The sequence below is a fragment of the Leopardus geoffroyi genome, chromosome C1, assembly GCF_018350155.1.
Source record: "Leopardus geoffroyi isolate Oge1 chromosome C1, O.geoffroyi_Oge1_pat1.0, whole genome shotgun sequence".
NCBI lineage: Eukaryota > Metazoa > Chordata > Mammalia > Carnivora > Felidae > Leopardus > Leopardus geoffroyi.
In genome coordinates, this window is record NC_059328.1 from 214,217,611 (window position 1) to 214,242,935 (window position 25,325).

The 25,325-nt window shown below is 51.4% G+C and overlaps 1 protein-coding gene and 1 long non-coding RNA gene across 2 annotated transcripts; both read right to left on the reverse strand.

The window, feature by feature from the left end:
- Positions 1–2,900: 2,900 nt before the first annotated feature.
- NPPC (natriuretic peptide C) lies at positions 2,901–7,352 on the reverse strand. The gene is made up of 3 exons (XM_045481712.1): positions 7,092–7,352; positions 6,322–6,632; positions 2,901–3,048 (listed from the first exon to the last, which is right to left on the reverse strand). The coding sequence occupies exons 1-2, from the start codon at positions 7,179–7,181 to the stop codon at positions 6,342–6,344; spliced, it is 381 nt and encodes a 126-aa protein (XP_045337668.1). The 5' UTR covers positions 7,182–7,352; the 3' UTR covers positions 2,901–3,048; positions 6,322–6,341.
- Positions 7,353–11,690: 4,338 nt separating this feature from the next.
- LOC123599626 lies at positions 11,691–16,139 on the reverse strand. The gene is made up of 3 exons (XR_006713231.1): positions 15,957–16,139; positions 13,099–13,985; positions 11,691–12,626 (listed from the first exon to the last, which is right to left on the reverse strand). It is a non-coding gene; the product is annotated as an uncharacterized LOC123599626 (long non-coding RNA).
- Between the last annotated feature and the right edge of the window lie 9,186 nt (positions 16,140–25,325).

Sequence of the window (25,325 nt, forward strand, 5' to 3'; positions counted from 1 at the left end):
TGGCATCTGCCTCTGTAAATAGTCCCTTCAGTAAAGCCTCTCCATGTGAACTGTCTGGGTCAGATTCCATTTTTTTAAATTTGAGAGACAGAGACAGAGAGAAAGAGAGATTAAGTGGGTGGAGAGGGGCAGAGATAGAGAGAGAGAGAGAGAGAGAGAATCCCAAGCAGGCTCCATGCTCCTTGTGGAGCCCGACATGGGGCTGGAGCCCACGACCCTGGGGTCATGACCTGAGCTGAAATCAAGAGTCAGGGGCTCAGCTGCCTGAGCCACCCAGGTGCCCCATCAAATTCCATTTCCGACGGGACCCTCTGACTGTGGCTCCCGCGCTCCTCAGACTGCCCCCGACCACCTGCCTGTCCAGACATGTGGCCCCTCTGGTCACCGGCAGAGGCTCATGTGCAGCGCATTTCGGACCCCCCTTTTGGGGTCATGGCTGCCACAGAAGGACCTCCCACGTCTTGGGTGGTGGGGGGAGGGTAGACCCCTGGAACCACGCGCCTGGCAGAGGACCTGGAGTCTCTCTGCCTTCCAGGTGCTTCCATCACCCCCATGGTAGGCGCAGGGGTGGTCTCTGGAGCCGCTCCCTCCAGCTGGCCCAGCTGTTGCGGTCACCCCACGTGGAAGAGAAGTGGCAGGTTCCCCAGGCAGCTTTGGGGGTGAGGTGCTCATGGTGAGGGAGGAGGCCAACACAAGAGCAGAGGGCTGGACGCTCTTGGGTAATACCACCTGGGGAATCTCTGGAGGTTGCAAAGCTTTTCCCGTTATTTATGGAATACTTGTCAATCCTTCATGGCTTTTCAGCAGAAATTCCTGTTGGGGTGACATGTCCTTGTCACTGCTGAGGAAGCAGCCCCCAGACTTCAGGTCTGGATATCAAAGGAGGACTGGCTGTCTAGCAACATCCGAAGCCAACATGTTGAGGGACTGGCTTCCACCTGGTGGGGACTGAAGTTGTCAACAGAGTCGTGCGTGCCCTTCGTCGGCTAATTCACGGGGTGAGAGCTACTTGGTAGGATAGCGTGCGTAGCTTGGGCTGCAGGGTCCTAGGAGCCCTGGGTTACTGGCTCCCCGGACACTGTTCACAGGGAAAACCTTTAGCTTGGTGACCCCCTGAGCCCCAGAATTCTCCATCCTCACACCTTTGGGCTTTGGGGAGATGTGTCTGCCTTGCCACCAGCAAAGCCCACCGTCTACCCTCTGCCTTCCCCCTGCTTCTGCAGCCCCCCTCGGCATCCCCTGGCTTGGGGTCTGCAGACACGCAGTGAACTGAGGCACAGGTGACGCCTGAGTGCTGGAGCCCCTCACCCTCGCTGACACGGGGATCTGAATTCTGAGCCGCAGAGGTTGGGTGAGGCCAAGGAAGATAGCCATGCCCTGACTAGTGAGCCCGAGGAAGGGTACCTCGGGGCAGTGGCGGAGGTTGGAGGCAGTTCCCCAGCTGGGATCTGTCTTAAAAGCCTTTTTCTCACCTGGGCGAGGGCACTTGGTTGTCCTGAGAACCTGCTACTGGAGGGAAGAAAGGCCATGGAGCTCAGAGGCCAGCAGAAAGGCCGGGTGCTTTGGCCACCTCCCCCACCTGCCAGCTTTCTTCGGGAAGCACTCAGCCAGGCCTGCTGACCCCATGACCTCGGGGCCGCACCACTCCCAACTCCCCTGAGCAGGGTCGAGGCCGCCTGGCGTAACCAGCCTGAAAGGCTCTTTTTGTCCTTGCTTTCGCCAAACGGGGCAGAAGACAGATGGGCTCAGGTGGCAACAGAGTGTCACCACACCAAGGATGCAGTGAGATTATCTGGGAATTATTTTAGTTTCCCGCAGGTTTCAGGAGAAGAGATTTTAAGGACTCACGCTTTCACATTCAGGCTCCATGGGGCATAGGAATCATAACTGTTAGCAGCTTCAAGTGAAAAGAAAAACCACACCCCCCTGGCAAAGCACAGCATGCTGTGCAAATAGGGAAGCTAATGCCTCCTTGTTCTCTCTGAGGTCCTCGGCCTCAGGTCCCCGTTGACCGTGACAGTCAATATGAGGTAACAACTACACACTGTAGGCTTTCGTGCGCTAAGTTTCACAAGGTAACCTGACCAATTCTGCAAGATATACAGAAACCTAAATGTCCCCCAAACAAAAGGGAAGTTTCCCGTTCTTTCTCTCCTGTGGTCACAGAGAGAAGATGGACTAGAATTACAGGACCTTCAGTCGGCTAAGTTCAATTTTAATTTAACTCCAGGCATCTGACTTCCCAGCTGTGAAGTGTTCTGACCAGAGCTTCCCATTCTGGCTGAACTGGTCAGAATCACTGGAGACAAAATCCAAACGGCAAGTCTTATCCCCCCCGGGAGACTCAGATTCGGTTCATTGGGGGTACGTGGGGGCAGAAGTCAGTACTTTTAGCAAGATCCCCAGGGGAATCTGATACAAACAAATCCAGAATCGGGAACCTGGCTGTTAGATCTGTTTAGAGGCAAAAGCCTTGTCTTCACATCCTCCCTCTAAGACTAATTTCTGAAAAATAAATGTAGTACGTAAATAAAGACAGTTTTCAAGATGTTCATGGAATGACTTTTTTTTTTTTTTTACATTTTTCAACTAGTTAAGACAGAAACATTACAATGGTTGACTTCTTTCATTTAGTTACATAAATAAAATTTTTATAAATATCTCTTTATAAACAATATAAATAGCTTTACAACATAAATACATTTATGCATGACACGAATTTACAAACAGCAATGTTTTACAGCTGGTTTTGTCAGTCTCTTAAAAACTGTCCCTTGTCATCATGTTGGTGTAGGTGTGCGTGTTTCATGTATATAATATATATATAATATATAACTTTTTATTTTTCATTTTCAAAAAAAAAACAAACAATAAAATCATACCCCCCTTCCCGAATAATAATAAAACAGCTGGTGTGGTGTATTCCCAGTACCAGGAAAAAAAAAAAAAAAAAGAAATGTAAAAGCCACATTGCGTTGGAGATGCTTCCAGATGCCGTGAGGCTGATGACCAAGAATGACCTCAGCAAAACGGAGCAAGTTTCCAATCCTAAAACACAGAGGGGACACGGGACACTTAGTTCTGGCCCCTTAGCCGAGAAAGCCCAGCCTGCGGGACAGTCCCTTTCCACAGCAGCGTGAAGCAATGACCCGCCTTGCCCCACCAGCCCGGAGAAGGCGGTCCTATGGAGGGAAAGGGGTCCTTCTCTCCTGGGGTCACCTCATCTCCTGCTGTGCCCTTGGCACTTCCTGCCCCAGAATGTCTGCCAGCCCTCCTCCCCCTGAGTCTAACTACAGGCCTTGCCCTTGGCACTCGGTGAGACACAGTGAGGGAAAGAGAGTAGAAATGCCCTTTTCCCTTTTTTGCTGCAACAAAAACCCTCAGTCAGGTGCCACCTCGGCTTTCTGTGTCTACGTGACAGCAGTGGGGAGGGGGAGACAAACATCTGAAGAGTTGGGAATTCTGGGCTCAAATCCCAACTCTGACATTCACTTCCTGGATGGCCCTGGATAGCTTTGAGTATCGCTTTCCTCACCCATAAAATGGGATAATAGCCACCTCCCCGGGCCAGCTTTAAGATTCAACAGGTGGGCCACACGTTGGGCACCGGCAGAGTGTCTGGGTCACAGCTGCCACTCATTAAATAGCACTTCCTCCTCTAGCTGGCTTCACCTCAGAAAGGGTCCCCTTCAGACGCAGGGGGAGTGGGGTCTCACGCCAGCCCTGGGGCAATGAGTGGCCATGCTGGGTGTGCTGGGCGGAGAGTTAAGAGTCCTTTGACGAGGGCTCTCCAGCTCTCTGCCAGTGGCCATGTAGGTGCTCTGGGGCCCGAGGGAAGAGTCCTCCTGAGACAGTGCAGTGCCCTCCCAGAGGCCAGCACACGCGGAGGGACCCCGGGCTTCAACACCTTGATGAACTGTCCCTCAACTTCCGTCTCTGGCCGTCCCATGTGTTTAAACAGATGATAGATGTCTGTGATGTCCCTGGGGCTCCCGGGCAAGGTGTTCATTCAGGCATCGGCCACACCCCATCTCTGTCATTAGAATTTTATAATCAAGGCTATAACCATCAGCGACAGTCATTATGGTGACTGCTTAGAGCCAAAGTCAACTCCTGAGTGAAGAAGACATGGCCACAGCCTGGGACGAGTTTCCATTAATGTGAAACATCTCAGCTGTCTTTCTCTTGTAAGCGGAGACAGTGAGACCCCTTGGGCATCTCCACTAGGAGGCTGCGGGGCAATGGGAAGGATGCTTTGCCTTCTCATGGTGGGTGGGGTGGGGGGGAGAGTGGGGTCGAGAAGGTTAAGGGTGTTAGAGGTGGCTGTTCAGCTCAAGGACAGAACTTCCAGGAGGATGACAAACTTCCTTAGTCAAAGGGGCTGAGAAGTCCTAGCGATCTGGCCTCCTGCCCAGCACCTCCCCACCCACCGGACCATCACCTGGTGCCCCCAGACAGCCACACCCAAGAGCAACGAGCCTAGGGGGATGTGCATGCCAGGCACTTTCCAGGCCTTCTTCCTCATCTCGTCTCCTGCTAACCCACTGGACATTTGTTTAGACCGGGAAGTGTGAGCTTGGTGCTTAAATCACAATGTGAACTGAAGGTGTGAGGCCTGTGGCTCCATCTCTTCATTGTTTAGACAGGAAAGATGAGAGCAAAACCATTATAGTGGAAGCTAGTAGAGGCTGGGCCCCATGTGCTAGAATTATGTGCTGGTAGAGGCTGGGCCCTCCTGTGCAGGGGCGAGTCAAGACCTCAGACAAATGAAGCCCCTTGCCGAAATGGGGAGGAGCTCACAGCTCAGTCAAGTCTGGCACAGAGAGGAAACCCTGCTAAAACCCAGGGCAGGTGTGAGAGGAGTGCCCCTAAGCTGGGTGGGGCATGTTTCTTTGGTCATTGACAAACATTTTTCAGAGCTTCTTTGGGGGTGCTGTGGGTCCCAGATCACCTTAGGTTAGCACCTGGCCCTCAAGTTGCTCATGAGTTAATCTGGGAGTGGTAAACAGGTTCCCAAGCAACTATGGCTCGGGTGAAAACGTGTTCTGTGCTGTAAAAACGGCTTAGGCAACGTGCTGGATATTTTCAGAGGGGCGCTCTCATTGCCCTCTGGAGGAAGACAGTGTGGACGCTGACAAGGCTTCTTGGGCGAGAGAGCAGCTTCCCCATGGCTTGGAGTGGGGAGTGGGACAGACAGGCTGCAGGGAAAGGCTGGAAGCCAGCAGGAGTCTGTTCCTAAAGCACTTGAATGTCAATTTCAGAAGTGGTTTTACCACCCTGGTTTACCACGGGAGCTGATGGGCAACAGGAAAGGAGAGAAAGGGGTGAGGGGGGAGGATCTTTGCAACGTCGCCAGGATGCAGCCCCTGGCAGGGGCTGAAGGTAGCACAGGGGTTTCCAGCCCTAGTGGAGGGTGAGGGGGCAACGCCAGAAACAGGGACCCCTGTTGGGGAGGTGGGCAGGTTGGGGAGGAACTCAGATGGGCACATAGGTTCAGATTGGGGCAAAATAATAATAATAATAATAATAATAATAATAATAATAATAAAATATTTTTAGTCTTTTTCTCTGCCGTGAAATAGTGCCACAAACACTGAGTTTCCATCCTGAAGTCAGGCAGGCATGAAGCAGCATCAGGACCCTGGACAGACCAGTTTGCTCCCAGCCACGGTTTAGAGAAGGGACAAGAATCAGACCGCTCTAGGACGGAAGGGCAACCTGCTGATGCCAACAGAGGACTATTCTGTCTACAGGACTATAAAATCTGTCCTACTTTAGGGACCACAGTCCTAGGAAGCCGCCCTGACCTCTGGCACCATGAAACAGTGTCTGGCAGATAAACTTACCCTCCACTTGTGTGTATGTCCTTCCTCCTCTGCTCCCACAAAACCCCGATTGCCCCTCAACGCTCCCAAATGGCGATTTGGGACCAGTGCTGCCGGTTTACTTCTGGTCCCGGTGTGGGCAGGGCCCCACCAAGCTGTCGCTGCTTTCTTAAAGGAAGCTAGGCGGGTTCATTCCTGTTGAGCCATTTCTGACCTGGCCCAAATGCCCTGACCACTCTATCCCTCACTTTTTTCATGTGTAAAACGGGACGATAAACGGGGTTGGGGGCAAATGCCTTGCACACACACTGGATCTCGTGCTGGGATCGCCTGGCTCTCCTCCAAAGGTCGGCTGGGAGGCGGAAGGACCCCAGCGCCAGGGGATCAGAGAGGAACCGGCCTGCGGGCGGGCGGGGGTTCAGGCTTGGTTCTGGCAGGTGCCGCGGGGGAGCCAGGTGTGCACAAACTCCGGGCGCCCGGGGTTGATGGTACTCACCGCCGCCAGGGGTCGCCGCACTAACATCCCAAGCCGCTCATGGAGCCGATCCGGTCCAGCTTGAGGCCGAAGCAGCCCTTGGACAAGCCTTTCTTGTTGCCTCCCTTGTATTTGCGCGCGTTAGGGTGCTCGTGCAGAAGGCGGGCCCACGCCGCCCGCGACTTGGTGTCCACGCGCAGGTCCCGGAGCAGTCGCGACCGGTCGCCCTTGAGGTTGGCGCCGCCACCCCCGGGAGTTTTGTCGCCCTTCTTCTGACCGCCGCCCGCAGCCTGGGGCTCGGCCAGCTCCTCCCCTGGCGGAGTTCGCGGGACCTGTCCGAGGGAAAGGGCGGGCAGGTGAAGGGACGCCGGGGAGCCGCGCGAAGTACTTTGCGCGACCCCTGATGCTCCAGCCCCTCGCGCCCGCCGGCGCGATTTGTCCTTTCGGAGCCCTGACGCGCCCCCACAGATGCCGGACAGCCGGCCCTGCATCCACCTGCCACGCAGCCGCCGTTGTCCGCTCCTTCCGGGAGCCCCTTGCCCTCCCCTCCTTTGCCCCCTGACCGGCTGGCCACATTGGGGCAGGGGCTCAGCATCTGTCGTCGTGCTCCCGAGGCTGGGGACGTAGACCCCCTGAGTCGGTTTCGAGGGCTTCCCGGCACTCACCCATGCACATCTCTGAGCAGAGGGCCACTTTCCCGCCCTCTGCTCCCTCTAGTGCTCCGCATCCTCCTAGGGCCCCAGCCCCACCATGGTCCCTCACAGTCCCGATGTCCATGCAACAGCACCCACCTTCGGCGGCGCCCCGGGCTTGGCTTCAGAGGGCCGGAGCGAGAGTAGCGTGAGCAGCAGGGCGCAGGCCAGCAGCTGGGAGAGGTGCATCGTGCCGGCAGGGTCGAGGGGCGCAGAGCCGCAGCAGCGAGGGCGCACGGGTCCGGCGGGAGACGGAGCAGGCGAGCGCGGAGCAGGCTGGCTGGGCTGCGGTGTGGGCGCGAGTCCCAGTGCTGCGCGGCGCCGGCTGGGTGCGCTCTGAGCCCGCGGCTCCGCTCGCGCCTTTATAATCCAACCTGCCGCTGATGTCATCCTCCCGCCCACCCGGCCGCCCCGGCCAATGGCACGCGCGCCGAGGTCCGGGAGGGGGCTGCGGGGGCTCCCCCTTTGCCCCCACCTACATCCCACCCCCGAGGGATCCCGCTGCTCCGCCAGCCCTCTCCCGCCGCACTCGCCGCTGCAAAGCGGCGCGCACAGGAAACTCCATTTGCAGCGAGTGCGTGCCAGGCATGCCAAGCGTCGGCGCTCCCGGTGCCCTGCACACACGCTGGGACCTCAACACACGCGCTCTCCCTAGGAGGAATCAGTTTCCCTCCTTTGCAGGTGCAAAGACAGGCTCAGAGGAATTAAGTCCCTTGTCCAAAGCCACAGAGCCAGAAAGTTGGCACAGCCCCAAATCCACGCAGATCTGTCTTGTTGCCAAACTCTTTCCTGGGCACCAGACAGGCTCAGGCCTGGTACTGCGGCTCCACCTCTCACCTACTCGGGAGTTTAGATTGCACCGAAGTCTTTAAGTTGGGGAGGCAGAGGATGGGGCGGAGGTCCGGGCGGGAGGCGCAGGGAGAGCGAGGTTTGACGGGGGCCGCAGGGGGGAGCGCAAGTCCTACACCGGACAGTGAAAGCTTTTTTGCCTGAGGGTGTGTTTGAGAGTGAATTGCAAACGAGGTGGGCTAGGAGGGCCGAGATACCGGTGCCGGTGCGTGCGTGCAGCTCGCGTTCAGCGTGGGTCTGCCGCGTGGAACCCGCCCAAAGTCTGACCCGGCGGATAGCTTCCCGGTGCGCTCACGGGCGCGCGCCTGACCCTGTCTGCACCCACGCGAGGAACCTCAGGGTGGGGATGTTCTCTCCCTGTCCTGTGCACCTGCACCGCACGGGGAGAGAGCTTTACCTAGCCTGGAGCCCCGTCTGGCTTCCCTGAGCGGTGACAGGTGATTGCCTTTGCTTTTTCAGTCTTAGATAGGTCTCTCTCAAAGTTGTAGGGACAAAGTCGGGTACACCTGTCGCTGGGAACTCCCTCTCCTTGGGCAGGGTGTCTTCGTTCCTCAGACTCTGAGGAATCCCTTTGGGATGAGCAGCAGAGGCAGAGAGCTGGGCACCTCAAGAACTGAGTGAGGTGCGGAACTGTATGACCCCAAAGCCACCCAGCAGGACTCTGCTGGAAAGCAGACAACAGGGGCATGGTGGTTGTCCCTAGGCACGAAGACCGCAGCCGGATGCAGGTGTCTGGATGAGTCTTTTCAGAGAGAGAAAGCTGTGCCTGAGGCAGAGGGCAGTGGCAGTTAAGAAGGGCAGGGGGAGGGGGCACCTGGGTGGCTCAGTCAGTTTAGCATCCGACTCTTGATTTCGGCTCAGGTCATGATCTCACGGTTCATGAGTTCGAGCCCCACATCAGGCTCTGCACTGACAATGCAGAGCCTGCTTGGGATTCTTTTCCTCTCCCTCTCTCTCTGTCCCTCCCCTGCTCGCATTCTCTCTTTCAAAAAATAAAATAAACATTAAAAAAAAAAATAAGGGCCGAGGGAATCAGGTGCCATGTGGATAGCTCCCGCAGTGGAGCCCGTGTCTGGAGGCAGGAGGCAATGGCGCCACCATTTTTTCAGGCTTTCCCCGTCCCACCTGGCACTCTGGGTAAGAAATTGCAGACCCACGGAGCCCAAGTTCCCTTTGTTTAGGAAGTAACTGACACGAGCCCTCAGTTTGGGGTAGCAGAATTTCTGAGTCTAGAAGAAGATTCAGACATTGACAGGACACCTTTTGGGAGTTCTAGTGAGTTGATTCACCACTTCCATGCAGCCCCCTCTGATTGTTGCTCCGTGGTAGCATGGAGTGGCACCACTCTTTGAGAGGTGAGGAAGAGGAGCAAGGAGGAGGAAGAGGGAGGCATTTCCTGGTGAGTGATGGAAGTCCTCTCTCCTCTTTGGCTACTGATCAAAGTGGAATGTTACCAATCTGGAACGTCTCTGACACTTGTTTTATTTACATCTATTTAAGGAGCCGAGCAGATTGAGTCTAGACCCAGTCACTGAACTCATTTCCAGGGGACAACAGCCACATCCTCTGAAACCCCTTATTAAGGACAGGTTGGAAGCTTCCGGTGCACCTTGGTCACCTCCTTCTGTCTGAATGTCTCTTCTTCAGGCTGGTTCTTCCTGTATTTGGTGTCCCTTGGATGCACTTAGTGACAGCTGGGTAACTATCTAAGTCTCCCCTCTCTTTGAGCATTGAGACTAAATTAAATAAATGGACCCCACCCAACCCCACCCCAGTGTGGGCAGAGCCAACACCCTGGACTCTACTTCTCCTATTCAGAAGTGGAAACTTCTGGTGAGCCCTCGCTTCTGACTACTGGACTACGGTCCTTTGGGGCAGACCAGATCCTGGAAGAGTTACCTGCAGAGCGAGGCTTCCCTGGGGCAGGCTGTGGAGCCACTCTCACTTAGCTGGGGTCTGGGAGGTGGGGTGGATAGAAGCTGAAGGACTAGGCTGGAGGAACCTTCCAGAAAGGAGGTAGTCCGCACGCGACTGCCTTGGGTTCCTCCCACATTGAGCTGCAGAGGAAGCTCTCTCCCTCTTGGGTCTAGAACAGGGACTCAGGTCCCTCCTTCCTGCTTTTCCCTCATGAGGTCTGCTTGGTTCTGCTCTGACCCAGGGGCCAGGCCTGGGAAAGCTGGACCCACTGAGCAGCTGAACAGGAGCTGTTGGAGGCAGTTTATGGAATGCTCAGTGTGAACACTCCTCCTGATGGCAAAGGAGAGAGAAAAGTCCACTGGGCCTTGGGAGTCTGGCAGTGCTGTAGGGAATCCGGTTATGTGTCCTTTATCTGCCCACTGGTTCCCTAAGTGTCCATGGAGCACCCAGGAAGCCTGTGGGTTTGCATCCCTGCAGGGAAGGAATCCAGGAAACAGACACTAGGTTTGTAGGCTGAAAAGGACAACGGTGGGGAGGGAGGGCAGCTCCCCCAGCTTGGGCTAGCTGGGTGGGCTTCCTGGAGAGGAAAAGTCTGTGCAGAGCTGGTGGTAGGTGGAGGCGGGAGGTGGGGGGGGGGGGTGGGGGGGGGTGGGGAGGGAGACCCAGAAGGCAGGAGGGCAGATGGGATAAGGAGGGAAATCTAGTTGGAGAGCAGCCCTTTGGGCTAACCATGTAGTGCACCCAGACTTAGAGGGCTGCAGTAAAAGAAAATGAGTGACCTCGCCAAAGGGAAACTGAGGGAAGCAGGGGTGCAGCCTGTGACATTGCAGGGCCCTGCGTGCCCAGACTGGGGGTGGGGTGGGGGCTTCAGGTAAGGGTATCCAGAAGACGCAGGCTTGGGAGAGAGGCAAGTCAGCCAAGGGAGGGGCTTGTCTGGCAAGAGTGGGAGCCTATTGTATTCTTGAGGGTGAAGACAGAAAGCAAGCTTGAAGGTTAGGACTGAGGGAGAGTGGTCAGTTGTGGGGAGGCACGGAGAGGGAGCAGGGATTGGGGAAAGTCAGAGCCAGCTTGAAGTGTGCCAAACCCCAGGCATCAGAGAGTCACAAGACTGGCACCCTCTCCTCCCTTCCGGACCTCTGAAAGAAAGGCGGGGACAGGGAGAGAAAAGGCTCCATTCCTGTGGGCCCCTTTCCCCTTTTTCTCCTCCACGAAGGCAAGGCGAATGTCTTGCACAGAAGGCGCCCTTCGTGGGAACAGTCGGTGTCCACTCTGCTAGCAGGACCCTATGGAACATGAAAGGGGCCTTGAGTATTCCTCCAGTGAGAAGGGTGTGCATAAGGGCTTATCTGAGGCTGGGGAAGGAGTGATTGAGACCAGACTGCCCAGGGGGTGGGAACTAGCTCCATGTGGAACAGCGCCCCCTCCTGGCCCTGGGGCAAAGCGGGAGGATTCTCAGGCACACAGAGGAAGGGAGGAATCCTCAGCAGCCCATCTGTTTTCTCTGCAATTATTTCATCCCAGGGGCCCCCTTCCAGCTGCATAACTTCCCAGAGAGGACACTGAACAGGCGGTGAGCAGATCTTATGGAGGCCGGGCAGGGAAATTTCAGCGGGACCCGGGCCAAGTCCCATCACTGCTCTGGGCCTTCAGTTTCACCACCTGTAATTGCGAAAAAGCTGTCCTTGCCTCCTGGACGGGGGCAGAGTGAACCAGGACGCCTGACAAGAGGCTTCCAACACCTGGACAAAGGCAGGACGAGCAGCTGGGGCAGAAGAAGCATCTGAACGTCACTCGCACTCCTGGGGAGGAGGGGGAGGACACCGTGCCCCTGAGATTCCTCAGAACCGATTGACGGGGAGACCCACAGAAGACACAGAGATCAAAGCTTGGCCAGGTCTTCTGGCGCTTGGTGCCTCCTCCAGGAGTCCTGCACCTACAGGAATTGGCTTTAAGAGAGGAGCTGGAGGCCAAGGAAGACTCATCTATCCTTCCTGGGCCAGAAATTCCAGGAAAGCTTAACCTAATGGTGCCATGAGGTCTTTGACCCCAGGACACCCCCACCTGATGAGCCAGCTGCCCTTCTTCTTTCCCAGGGGCCCTGCCAGCACCTGCTCCAGATGGCCTCCAAGCCCACTGTCCCACGCAAGCTCATGACGTCAGAGTTTATCCCTCCTTTTTTTTTTTGCCCTTTTCAAAAATAAAAGACAGATAGGGTTGACAGATAGCCTCAATAGATAGGCTCAGTTCCTTGGGGGGGGGGCGGGGAACAACTGCTCCCCACGTGGCTTTTAACAAGCAGGCGAGGGAGTAGAGGCCGAAGCCTAAACGCTGAGAAGGTGAGGAGGGAGATGAAGGCGAGGGGCCCTCTGAACCAAAGATGGTTCAGCATCCTGACCTCGGTATGGAGCGAGCGCCAGATGTTTCCAGAAGGGGCAGGTCTGCTGCCAAGGTCTGTGTCCTGGAGATTGGCTTGCCCTGGCTGGGCTCTGGTCAAATGTTGATCATATGGAGTTTTCCAAAGAGGCAGAGCTTCTCGCTGCTATAGACGTCCCTACAGTGAGCTCGCCTTCTTGGAGTGTACCTGGAGGAGGCCTTCTACTGTCTGGTCTTGGAGATTGTGTTTCAGATTTGTTGGAGTCCACAGTCTTCAAGGAAGGGGGCTTTCCCATGTGGGTAGAAGGGGCCCCAAGGGTCTTATAGAAGACTCTTGGCCCCTCCACAGAAGGGATTATAGGATTGGTCTATCAGGATTCAGGGCCACCAGTCGGCTGAGGGAGCCCCACCTTTGAGTTTCCCAAGCCTGAAAGTCCTCTGTGGATTTCTGTCCCAGGAGTGTGTGATCATCAACCACTTTCTGGTGAGCAGTTTCTAAAATGTAAATGGCCAGAAACACTAGCCAGAGACACACGACCAAGCCAGATGCTAATGAGGGGTTGGAGGGAACACACTTCTTACAATCTGGGCTCCCCAGGGGTTGGAAAATACTTTTAAGCCCAAGCCCTGCCACCCTAAAAAAGCCTGAAGCCCAGAGTGCCTGGGAGGCTCAGTCGGTTAAGTGCCCAACTTCAGCTCAGGTCATGATCTCCCGGTTGGTGAGTTCAAGCCCCATGTCAGGCTCTGTGCTGACAGCTGGGAGCCTGGAGCCCGCTTCAGATTCTGCGTCTCTCTCTCTCTCTCTCTCTCTGTCCCTCCCCAGTTCACACACTCTCTCTCTCTCTCAAAAACAAAGAAACATTAAAAATAATAATAATAAAACCCAAAGCCCATATATTGTTTGGAAATCACCCTTGTGCCTGTGTGAATTGTTTCTGGGCCCAATGTGCAGCAGAACACAACAAACCTTTGTTCCTGGATTGCTCGGTACGGTCCCTCCGTCTCAGAGCAGGATGGGCAAGGAGAAGGTTCTCTCCTTTCCAGATGAGGGTGGCTTTGCCTCAGGGGTGAAATAACGTAAGAGGGGAGGCTCTAGTGTAGAGTTCAATAGGGTTCAGAACTTCTAATCAAACAGATGATTCAGGATCTTGGGCTCCAGGGAGTTGGTAAGGAGGGGAGGCAGTCTCGGTGTACTGGATGCATAGCAGTGATTTTTTGCTGCCTGGCTTCTCAGCCCCCTGGAAGAAGCTGAATTGCCAAATGCTTGCTTGCCTGACCTGCAGATGAGGCAGGGGTTTGTGACTTGGACCCCCTGGGTTTTAAATCGGGAGCCATGGTCTCAGAGAAGTCCGTGCCATGTGGAATGCTCTTAGTCACATCCAAGAGGGCATGGTGGGTGGTAGCGATAGAATCCACTGTCCTGTGTCAGGGTTGCTATTGACCCAGTGTTATCATAAGTGTTGGTGGCCAGGAATATCTCGGAAGGCCTCAACAGACCCACTGCAGCTTGACTGGTCCTGGATCAGCTGTTTCCCAGCCTTCTCAGACCGCCCAATGCCCTTTAATAAATCCCTGTTCTTTACTCAGCTGGTCCGTTTCTGTCACTTGCAAGAAAGCACCCTGATTGATCCCCAGGACAGCCCACACCCTTGGTGCCCACTGCCGGACCTCCAAACTTTCATTCCCGGAATAAGCAGTCTGCCAGAGCCCCGCTGCTCCCCCAGACGTCCCTGATGTGAGGGTGAGGACATCTGGGGGCGTCGGGCCTTCCTCATGCACTTTCAGAGATGGATAGAAGGACAAAGGGGACAATATTTGGAGAAGAAAACTGTGTGGAGGGACTGAGTGGTTCCCCTAAGGAAATAACAAAGCAAATCATCAGGACCACGTTCAATGACTGGGTCCAGACTAACTGCTGGCCATGTTGTCTCGAAAAATCATGTTGTAAATTATTGGAGGGGATGATTAAAAATATTACATTGACTCTGTAGAAATTAGTGCCTGATCTAGCTCACAGCCTGGTGAGGAGGCTTCACTTCAGTAAAATGAAGGTGACATGAGCTTATACGTATTGCTAAACTAAGCAAATATTTCTAACTTCAACACCTTCTTACCCCATTAAATCCAAATGAGTTTCTCAGGCAGAATAGGTTTCACGCAACTAAGAGAAACACAGCGTGGTGAGTGATGTGCTATGAGAAAATCCAGAAAGCTGGGAGGTAGCTGGGCCAGGCATGGAGGTAGAGGGGTTGGGAGACAGGGTGCCTGGCTTCAGAGAACAGTGCCCGGATCCGGCAGCCCAGACAGTGGGATCCTGCCCCTTCCTATTACCCCCTGAGGGAACTTGGGCTCAGAGGGATTGGGCGTCATGGTCTGGACATCCTGGCCTCATACCCTCCCTGGCGCTAGACCCTCCCTGGATCTTGGCCACGCCACCTTCTCTTTGTCTCCTTGAGTTTTCACGTAGTGTGGACTGCAGACTAGGGTGGCGTGGCTGCGAATGCTCAGCGAGAACCTTCCAGGAGGTGAGCCTCACGGAGAAGGGTGTGTGACAGTCAGGAAAGGTTTCTGAGCCTTGCTGAGGTGGGAGAGCCTCCAGGACAGGCTTGTTTCTGGCAGAAGGACCTGGTAGGATCTGAAATGACGCGGGATGGGCCTGGGAATCTTCTGGTGTGATGAACCTTCTGAGGGCCGGGGCTCTCCCTGGGCCTGACGGGCCCCATAGACTTCTCCTCTGGTTCAGCACAGTCAGCAGGGGCCCAGCCTGAGTCCCATAGCCCCTTGTGCATGCCACCGTCATAACCTTAATGCCACCATCTGTCAGTTTTGTGAGGAGCTCCTATGTCTACCTCAGTAGTCTCAGTTCCTTGCGTACTGCCAGCCACAAGGCAGGTGCTTAATAAATGCACAGGAATTTAAGGCCAGCATTGTGCTCAGCCTTAGGGGGACAGCAGGGACAGAGATAGCCTCTGCCCTCGCAGCAGGAAGGTGCCGGCAAAGCTGCTAGCAGCTTCATTTTGCGGAAGGCTATGGGGCCCCCCACTGGCTGTCTGATCTGCCTTCGTCACACGGCAGGCTCAGCAGGCCGCTTAGGCCTACGGGGTGAGTCATGAGGATCCGGCTTGGGAGTGAGCTCCCCTGCCTCCCGCGAGAACATCTGCTGAGGGGAACAGCTGTCTCCACCCTGTGCCGAGTGGCTCCCGTGGGAATGTGGTGTGCGGCTTGGCAGAGAAACAGACACAGCTCCTCTGCCACTCGTGGCCATTTTCTGGGTGTGTGTGTGTGCGGGGGGGGGGGGGGGGGGCGGTGTTCGGAGTTCTAGGGCCTTTGTCCCATCTGTCAGCAGCCATTTCTCTGGGACCACACGGTCCCCTCCTCCCATTCTTTCCTTCTTCAGTTTCTGGGAGGTCTGGAAAGGATGGGGCCAGACTGGTTGGGAACAGTGCGGTTCTGAGGTCTTCTAGCATCGGGGAAACACACCTGTCCGCGGGGGATGAGGGGACAGCATGAATTAGGTGGTCTGAGGCCTCAGCTGGCTGGGACGAGCTTCTGAAAGTGAAGGGGTGACACTCACAGGAAAAGGGGTGGTCATTCTCTTTTCAGTTGTCCCTGAGAGAAAGACGACTAAGCCTCACCTTGGATTCTCAGCAGCAGGAGGCTTGGGACACAGGGGTCCCTCGTGTAGGAGACCGAGCGTATGAACCAGCTCTCACCTGAGAAACCTTCCCTCATACCAGCAGGACAGACAGAGCCTCCATTTCTGGGTGGGGATCCTCACAGCTTTGGGACTCCCCTCCCCCAGTCTTTCCTCTGGCTGACACCCACCTGGGAGGCAGTGCCTGGGCCCGAGGTTGCTGCTGAGTCTGGGACTGAGACAGAAACAAGACGGTGGCTCAGACATGGGCAGGGCCTGGCGTCCAGGTGGGGTCTGTCTGGTCACACTGGCTGAGCAGTTCCCAGACCAAGGCGAGGCTGGGACAGGGGCCGGGCTGGGGTGGGAGAGCTCTGTCAAGCCCCCCCAGACTTCTGCTGACCTCACACAATTCTCTGTTCTGTGTGGAACCACAGAGTGGGAGTCAGGGCCTGCTCCGTCTGTCGGAGGCACAGGGCAGGGGCAGGAGGCTGGGAAAGGAATTGCCCCTGGCAGTTATCTGACCCCGGGAGGACTTGCCCAGCAACGATGAGCTCATGGGCACAAGCGCGGAGCGGGGTGGTGACAGGAAAGGAATGGCAAATGTTCGCTGGAGACCCGGAGGCGTGGGGCTTTCACATGAGCTCATGCGATAAGACGCTCCCCAGGCCTCGCCAGGCCAGGACCCTGCGGGCAGCTGTGTCCCACAGAGGAGCCCCGGCTGCTGGCCCTGCCAGCCTCTGCCCTCCGCACACATGCTCTCACTTGCTTGGAAACCTCAGGCTGAGGCCTAGGAATGTAGCCTCAAGATGGCATGGGCAGAGTCAAGCTTCATTTGGGTGGAGTGATAAATGTTCTCTTTTAAATCCATTTTTGGGGGGCGCCTGGGTGTCTCAGTCGGTTGGGTGTCCGACTTCAGCTCAGGTCATGATCTCTCAGTCTGTGAGTTCAAGCCCCGCGTCGGGCTCTGTGCTGACAGCTCAGAGCCTGGAGCCTGCCTCGGATTCTGTGTCTCCCTCTCTCTCTGTCCCTCCCCTGCTCATGCTCTGTCTCTCTCTGTCTCTCTCAAAAATAAATAAAAACATTAAAAAAAAAAGAAATCCATTTTTGTGTGTGTGAGTGTGTATAGTATATTTACCCAATGTTACAGTGCAAGGTCAACAGAAATGTCAAACCAACAGCAAAGTGTTTAAATACCTCCACCAATATAACACGATGTGCCTGTTGCTTTCTTCAGGTTTCAGATCCTCCTGGGAAAATGTGAGCCTTGTTGGGATCCAAGAGTATATGATATCTTGTGATCAACATTTTCATGCAACAGTATTTTGTATAACCTTTTCCATGGAGCTGTATAGTCTGTGATGTAATCGTTCACAGTCAGGATTTGGGCTGCTTAAGTGTGATGTGTATGCAAATTATACAGGTAAAAACACCTCCACGCAAATAGAGTTTTTCTCTTCCCTCCCTCTCTTCCTTCTGCCTCTACCCTGCCTTCTCTCTCTTCCTTCCTCCCTTCCCCTCTTCTTTTTTTCCTCTAATCAGAGGAATTGCTAGTTGGAAGATTGGATGGTGTGAGTGCCCTGTGGTTTGGTAGCTTCATGCTAGCTCTGGGCCAGTGGTACATAGTTGGTGAATTCTTTTCCAGCTCTCCTGCTAATGCTGCAGCTCTGTTTGTATTTGCCCAAGACCCTCAGAGTTGCCTTAAGTTGTCTTCCTCTCATTTCTCAGCGCTTTCAAAAATATTTTTATCAATCCGTTAAATATGCTTATATGCTTATTATTTTTCCTCTATACCCTGAAATGTTCTTTCACTCCATTGCTTTTCTTTATGGTTACATACAGATGTTTACAAATTAGAAAAAATGTATTTTAGGGCCGCCTTCATGGCTCAGTTGGTTGAGCGTCCAACTTTGGCTCAGGTCATGGTCTCACAGTTCATGGGTTGGAGTCCCACGTCGGGTTCTGTGCTGACAGAGCCTGGAGCCTGCTTCGGATTCTGAGTCTCCCTCTCTCTCTGCCCCTCCCCTGCTTGTGCGCGCACTCGTGCACTCTCTCTCTGTCTCTCTCTCTCAAAAATAAATAAACTCAAAAAAAATATCTAAAAAATGTATTTTGTTCTTATAGCCTCTTATACTTTTCATTAATTACATGCTTGGGTGGTTCCTTCACTCAGATCTTTCTCCCCAGGGGCCATCTGTTGGGAAGGTGCCAGAGTGCACTCCCTGCACCCAGCCTAGAAAAATCCACTGCAGAAGCTAAAAGTGGGCACCACGAAGTGGCTTTGATTCCTGTGAATTTTTACCTACATCAGGTAGGAAAGCAGATAACAAACTGAGCTCATAGAATTAAGTATTTGAGTAAGCACCTCAGGTGGGACCGAAACTCAGAGGTCTGTCTGCTCTGAAACCCACACTTTGTCCTGACCCCCATGTCTCAGTAGACTGAGCCTATACTTTTCTATTCTTCTGTTGTGGGTTTTTTTTTTGTTTTGTTTTGTTTTAATGGTTGTGTGTATGTATGCATGTGAATATCTGACTTTAACCTGTCTGGAATGTTCTGTGGTAAATAGTATGAGTAAGGATTTGTTATTCATGTGCCATTATTACCCTCCATTTCCCATATGGATGTAGTGATAATTATTTCTTTCTTCATTTAAAAAGTTTCACTTGATTTGTTGTATATTAAAATATATTTTTATGTATCAGATGTATATATATTCGTTCAATATATGTTCTACCATAAAGGTTTTTTTTTTTTTAATTTTTTAATGTTTTATTTATTTTTGAGGGAGAGAGAGCAGAGCTCGAGCAAGAGAGGGGCAGAGAGAGAGGGAGACACAGAATCTGAAGCAGGCTCCAGGCTCTGAGCTGTCAGCACAGAGCCCGATGCGGGGCTCGAACTCATGAACCGCAAGATCATGACCTGACCCGAAGTCGGACGCTTAACCGACTGAGCCACCCAACTGCTCCTACCATAAAGTTTTGACAACTGCTATATGTGTTCTGTAGACTCGCAGATATTCTCCTGGTTTTGCCTTAAAATAAAAAAAATTTAGGGCGCCTGGGTGTCTTGGTCGGTTAAACGTCCAACTCTTGATCTCACCTCAGGTTATGATCTCACAGTTCATGTGTTCAAGCCCCACATTGGGCTCCGCACTGATGGTGCAGAGCCTGCTTGGGTTTCTGTCTCTCCTTCTCTCTGCCTCCTCCCCTGTTTGTGCTCTCTCTCTCTCTCTCTCAAACAAAAAAATAAACTTAAAAAATAAAAAAAATAAAGAAATGAAATGTCCTGAACAATTGTTTTTCCATGTAACTGTTGCTATTACTTTAAAACTTCTGTAAGATTCATTTTAATTATAATTAGTTGTGTTTTATTTTCATTTGAACTTTTATTTAAAAAAATTTTTTTAATCTTTATTTTTGAGAGAGAGAGAGAGCTCAAGCAAGAGAGGGGCAGAGAGAGAGGGAGACACAGAATCCAAAGCAGGCTCCAGGCTCTGAGCTGTCAGCACAGAGCCCAATGCGGGGCTCGAACTCATGAACAGTGAAATCATGACCTGAGCCAAAGTCCAATGCTTAACCGACTGAGCCACCCAGGTGCCCCTCATATGAACTTTGTTTATGGATTTTTAATTTTATTGCATTGTGATCCAAGGATAGAACTTCTATCTGGGATTTGGATTTTACTGAGATTTTCATTGTACCTGAGTATATATTATTTTTATAAATATTTCATGGGCCTTTAGAAATAGGGCTATTCTTTGTAAGATACAGAGTTTAACGTACGAAACTTTATTCACTAACTTTTCTACATACTTTTTATTTTTTGGCAACTGTTTGTAATATAGTAATAGAATTAGATAAACCCCATGATTTGATAAATGATGTCTCTTTTTTTAAAGTTCATTTATTTATTTTTGAGAGAATGAGAGAAAGAGGAAGAAGCAAAGAGAGAGGGAGAGAGAGAATTCCAAGCAGCCTCCTCCCATCAGCACAGAGCCTGATACAGGGCTCGAACTCATCAACCGTGAGGTCATGATCAGAGCTGAAATCAAGAGTTGGATGCCTTACTGACTGAGCCACCCAGGTGCCCCAATAAAAGATGTTTCAATACTCATTTGCTATTATTGTTTGCTCTGCCCCTGCTCAGTAGCCCCTCCTCTGGGGAACTCTCCTCCACTCCAACCCTGTGGTTTTATTGGGGTGTGCCAATCTCCATGACCTATTTCTTTGATCATAGACATGGGCACATGGTTCAGATCTCACCAAGCCCAGGCCCCTTAATCGGTTAATGGGAGAAACCCAACTCAAACTATGAGGGACTTCATCATTTGCATAACTGGGAAGTCTAGGGAGGGGAATGCTATTGGCTGATCACAACCAGGTACGGGGATTCAAATGAGGGTGAGCCTACTTCTGCCATAGCTCATCTCTGCCTCTGTGTAGTGAGCATATTCTCTCCCACTGCAGGGCATCTTTCTCCATGTGTCAGGGGATGGAGGTGAGGAGGGAAATGCCCTTGGATATCTTCTTTCAATGTCTAGACAGGATCTTTTTTTAAATGTTTATTTATTTTTGTATTGAGAGAGAGAGAGAGAGAGACCATGAGCGGGGGAGGTGCAGAGAGAGAGGTGGGGGACAGAGAATCTGAAGCAGGCTCTGTGGTGACAGCTAAGAGCCCCTCAATGCAGACCTTGAACTCACAAACCATGAGATCATGACCTGAGCAGAAGTCAGAGGCTCAACTGACTGAGCCACGCAGGCGTCCCTAGACAGGATCTTGCAGAAGGACCAACTGGTCCTGTTTCATTTGAGTCCCCAGGCCCTGTGGCCAGGAAGACGGTTTGTCATGGGCTGGCCAGTATTAGTTCAAGTGCTTGTCTCTGGGACCTAGAGTTGAGTGTAGAGATTGACAACCTCAGTAGAACCCCAGGGGATGAGGACAGAATGGGCGTCCAAAGGAAATGTGATTACTGTTACCAAAGGAGAGAGAGAAAGGAGTCCTGGGGTTTGAAGAACAAAGAACACATTGCATTCCCCTGGTCATACGATTGATTCAGGGATCAGCATGGGACCCAAGCCAAGCCCAGGGATTTTATTTTTCCCTACCTGGAACTGACAAGAAAGGAATCTCTTTCCTCTCATACATAAGGTGGTCAGTTTAGAGCTACTTGTAGGCACTCAGACTCTGGGTTGTGTCACCACAGCCAGGTGACCCCAGAGAAGTATCTGCACAGAAAGCACTTTGGTGCCTTCCAGCTCAGGGGCTGGTGGAGGACCAACCTCCCGGGGTCACATTCCCCTAAATGGTTCCCAAGTATTGTAACATTTTTTAAAAACATGAAAGTTTTTGTTTTATTCTACCTTAAAAAAGTGAAAATCGTTTTTTTTTTTTCTGAGTACTACATAGACTGTGCTATATTACCAAGTTAATATGTCAAGATTTCTCATGCTAAGATAAGGCTGACCAGAACATTTTTGAAATCTGTTTTCTTGTCCATTTCCTGAATCATTCAAAAAAAGATAAAATATTACATGACCATTATAACACAGACAATATAAAAGATACAAATGGGTGTGAAGCAGAAGACCACCTCTAAGCCCACCACCCCGAAATAGGCACTCTTAACATTTTGGGTTACACCCATCCATATATTTTTCTAGGTATATAAACACATAAAGATACATATTTTTTAATAATAAAATGCTGGGGCGCCCAGGTGGCTCAGTCGGTTGAGTGTCCGACTCTTGGTTTCAACTCAGGTCATGATCTCACGATTCACGGGTTTGAGCCCCACATCAGGCTCCTCAATGGCAGCGAAGAGCTTGCTTGGGATTCTCTCTCCCTCTCTCTCTGCCCCTCCTCCACTCTTTCTTCCTCTCCCTCTCTCAAAATAAATAAGTAAAAAAACTTTAGAAAATAATAAAATGTTTTTGGATTGTAACATGGCCTCGTAGCCCCCTTTTCCAGTTATCCACAACTCCTGAGTATTTTTTGTGTTGTCCTGAACACTTTGCACAGATTGGCTCAGGTGATCTTCCCTCCCCTTCCTCCCACACAACTATATATAGGTTTGTGTCATCATTTTCCATGGCGTTCTAGTGTATGGAGGTCTCATCATTTATGCAGTCGCTTCTTTACTGATGGGCTTGTAGGTTGTTTCCACTTTTCACTATTAAAAATGTAGCAACACGACCACAGAAGAGCTTAGATCTTGCAATATATTGTAGTTATCTTAATGGGGCTGGAGAATCAGACCCCGTTCCAGTGAGCGAGGGCGGCCTGGCTGCCTCTGCAGTGACTGGGAGTTTCCACTGTCAGCTGCCCTGGGGCGGGAAGTGAAGAATGGAGAGAGTGGTGTAAAAACGTGCTCTCTCTGGAGCTGATGGTTGGGTCAGTTGGGCCATAAGGAGAGGCCTAGGGCGGTCCCCGGGGGAGGGGGGGAGATGACTGTATCTGGCCAAAAGGAAGTAGGTGCTTCCTGGTGAGGGACGCTGGGCTGTCTATGCTGTGCTTGCTGGCTGGTCTCCAGCACCTCCGGAGAGCCTGGCCTTTGCTCTGCTGGGGGAATTAAGAGAAGGCGCTGGTACCATGTTCTGGATGGAGTGGCCAAGGGAGACAGTGGTGTCCCTTCCCTCAAGGCCAGATCAGGGGTAACGGGAGCATTGCTAAGTCAACAGGTATCCATTTATTAAGGCTTCTGAGAGACATATTGACAGACTGCCCTCCAAAAATTGCTAGTACCTTCACTCATCCCACCCCTATGTGGGAAGCTGTGCGAGAGCCCTCACTCACACTGGGTGTTACAGTCTTTTTCACCTTTGCTCATCTAGTAGGTGAGGAAAGACACCCCATGGGTTCTGTGTGACCGTGCTGCGCGTGTGTGGTTTGCTTTTTCCTCCTTTTTTCCTTTTCTTCTTTTTAAACACTTCCTTTGGTTACCAGTGAGGTTGAACAGCCTCTCGTGAGGCCACTGGCCTCTTGCAAAGCTTGGTCAATTACCACTTCATATCCATTGCACATTTTCTATGGGAATATTATTTTTGCTTTTAATTGGTTGGTGAGAGTTATCCATACACTGGGAACGTGATGCCTTTGCTTCTCACATGTCAAAATGCTATTTCTCAGTTTCTGCTTTGACTTTTAAATCCATGTGAATAGTAGCATATGGAGATTTCACATTTTTATATAATCAAACCCATCATATTTTTGAATGGTTTCTTGCTTTGGTGTCATTATAGAAAAGCCTACCCCTTCACTTCCCAAGATTTAATAAGCATCACCTATTTTTCCCCCCGAGGACTTTTATGGAGTTTTGTATAGGTTGGTAAATGTGTGCATTTTTATAACTGGAATTTACTAAAATGTGAGGCAGAGATCCAACCGTATTTTTTAAGTTTATTTATTTATTTTTGAGAGAGAGAGAGAGAGAGAGAGAGAGAGAGAGAGAGAGTGAACATGAGCAGGGGAAGAAGAAAGAGAGAATCCCAAGCGGGCTCCATGCTTTTAGAGCAGAGCCTGATGCAGGGCTCAGTCACACTAACCATGAGATCATGACTTGAGCCGAAATCAAGAGTTGGATGCTTAACTGACTGAGCCACCCAGGTGCCCCTCAGCTTTATTTTTTAACATGAAAAAAATTTAAAGCAATTGTTACCAATCACCTACCACAACCATTAAAGCATTCATTCTGTGGGTGGCCTTTGGGAGATGTGAGTAACCAGCTTATCCAGAAAGTGATATCAAGTTATTAAAATACAATTTAATGAGACGGGAGGGCAGAATTCAATGGCTTTTTCCTACCTGAGCTTATATCTGATCAATGAGTCCCTTTATAATCAAAACAGCCTGGACCAGGAACTTGTCGAGTTAAGGCACCAACCTCAGATCTGTCTCAGGAACTGGGCTCCTACCTGAGCACATGGGGCTCAGACCTTCACTGATTCTGCTCCTGGAGCCCAAAGTCAAGGAGAGGGTGATAAATAGTCTTATGCACCTACCATCTCTTCACAGAGTGTTGAAGAATACAGGAGGGCCCTGAGTGGCCAAGTGATGGAGAGCCCAATTGCTCACAGAGGTCCAAACTTGGGTAACTGTGTGAATTTGCTCTGCAATGCTAATGCAGAAGAAGTGTTACATTTTTCTATTTTTCTAAGTCAGATTAAATGTGGCTCAGTCTTCAGCTGTCTTATTGGTGGGAGGTCAAAATCATCATTTTGAGGAACCACTTGTCTGCCATAGGATTCCCCAAGAGTCCTGGGGGGCAATTGGAGTCAGGTTCATGGCAACTCAGAAGATTTAACTGGGAGAATTTAGCAAAGACTACTGTCACAAACATGGTATGATAGCACACACAGGTTGTGTCTTTCTACAATGTCAGCTTAGTTCAATCATAAAGCAAGGTTAACATGAACATAAGCAGGTTCAGGATTCTCAACTCCAGGACTGTGTGTTTCTTTTGGCTTCTTATACGTCACACAAAGCAAAGCACAATACAAAGTCACACAACAGACAAAATACAACAAGGGGTAGGAAGTTAACAAACCAAACGCGAAGTCAGTCTGTGAGCGCACAGTTGAGAAGGGCCTCTCTCCGCTCTGGGTCAGCTCTGGGCGAGTGCTGTTTATTATGTTCAAGCAGTGGAGACTCTCCGTTCAGAGATCAACCAGGCATAGGCTTCGGCAGCAGTTTTGATGTGGTCAGACATGAAAGGTCAGCATCTAGAAAGTCTGATGGTTTTCTGCAAAAACCCTCTCGTTTGAAAGGAGTTTAATCAGTCCTGGGTCTTTGCAGACTTCCTCTGGTTCTGCTGGTTATCAGTTCTGGGTGTCATCAGCCTGTGCTGGTTTCCAAGATACCCGGTCTTAGCTGCAACACCCTTGGCTGCTTGTATCACTGCTCGACACAAGCTGCTGTTTGACGTGAGTGACTCCATTTTGCTCTCTCCAACTACCCCGAAGGGAAGATTGAGAGCTGGGGCATGAAAGATGGGCCTTTCTTTTTTTTCTTTCTTCTTTCTTTCTTTCTTTCTCTCCCTCTTTCTTCCTTCCTTCCTCCTTCCTTCCTTCCTTCCTCCCTCCCTCCTTCACTCCTCCCTTCTTTCTTTCTTTCTTTTCTTTCTCTCTTTCTTTCTCTTTCTTTCTTTCTTTCTTTCTCTCTCTTTCTTTCTTTCTTTCTTTCTCTCTCTTTCTTTCTTTCTTTCTTTTCTTTCTCTCTCTTTCTTTTTCTTTCTTTCTTTCTCTCTCTTTCTTTCTTTCTCTCTTTTCTTTCTTTCTTTCTCTCTCTTTCTTTCTTTCTTTCTTTCTCTCTCTCTCTTTCTTTCTCTTTCTTTCTTTCTTTTCTTTCTCTCTCTTTCTTTTTCTTTCTTTCTTTCTCTCTCTTTCTTTCTTTCTCTCTCTTTCTTTTCTTTCTTTCTTTGTCTCTTTCTTTCTTTCTTCTTTCTTTTGAGAGAGAGAGAATGTGCGCATGAGCAGGGGAAGGGCAGAGAGAGAGGGAGACACAGAATCCCAAGCCAGCTCTGCACTGTCAGTGCAGCGCCTGACACAGGGTTCCAACTCACAAAC

Excerpts from the sequence above, each read along its gene's own strand:
- NPPC (XM_045481712.1), bottom strand. The coding sequence starts at position 7,181 with ATGCACCTCTCCCAGCTGCTGGCCTGCGCCCTGCTGCTCACGCTACTC. Across the intron at positions 6,633-7,091 it reads AGCCCGGGGCGCCGCCGAAG|GTCCCGCGAACTCCGCCAGG; the intron begins GTGGGTGCTGTT and ends TCCCTCGGACAG.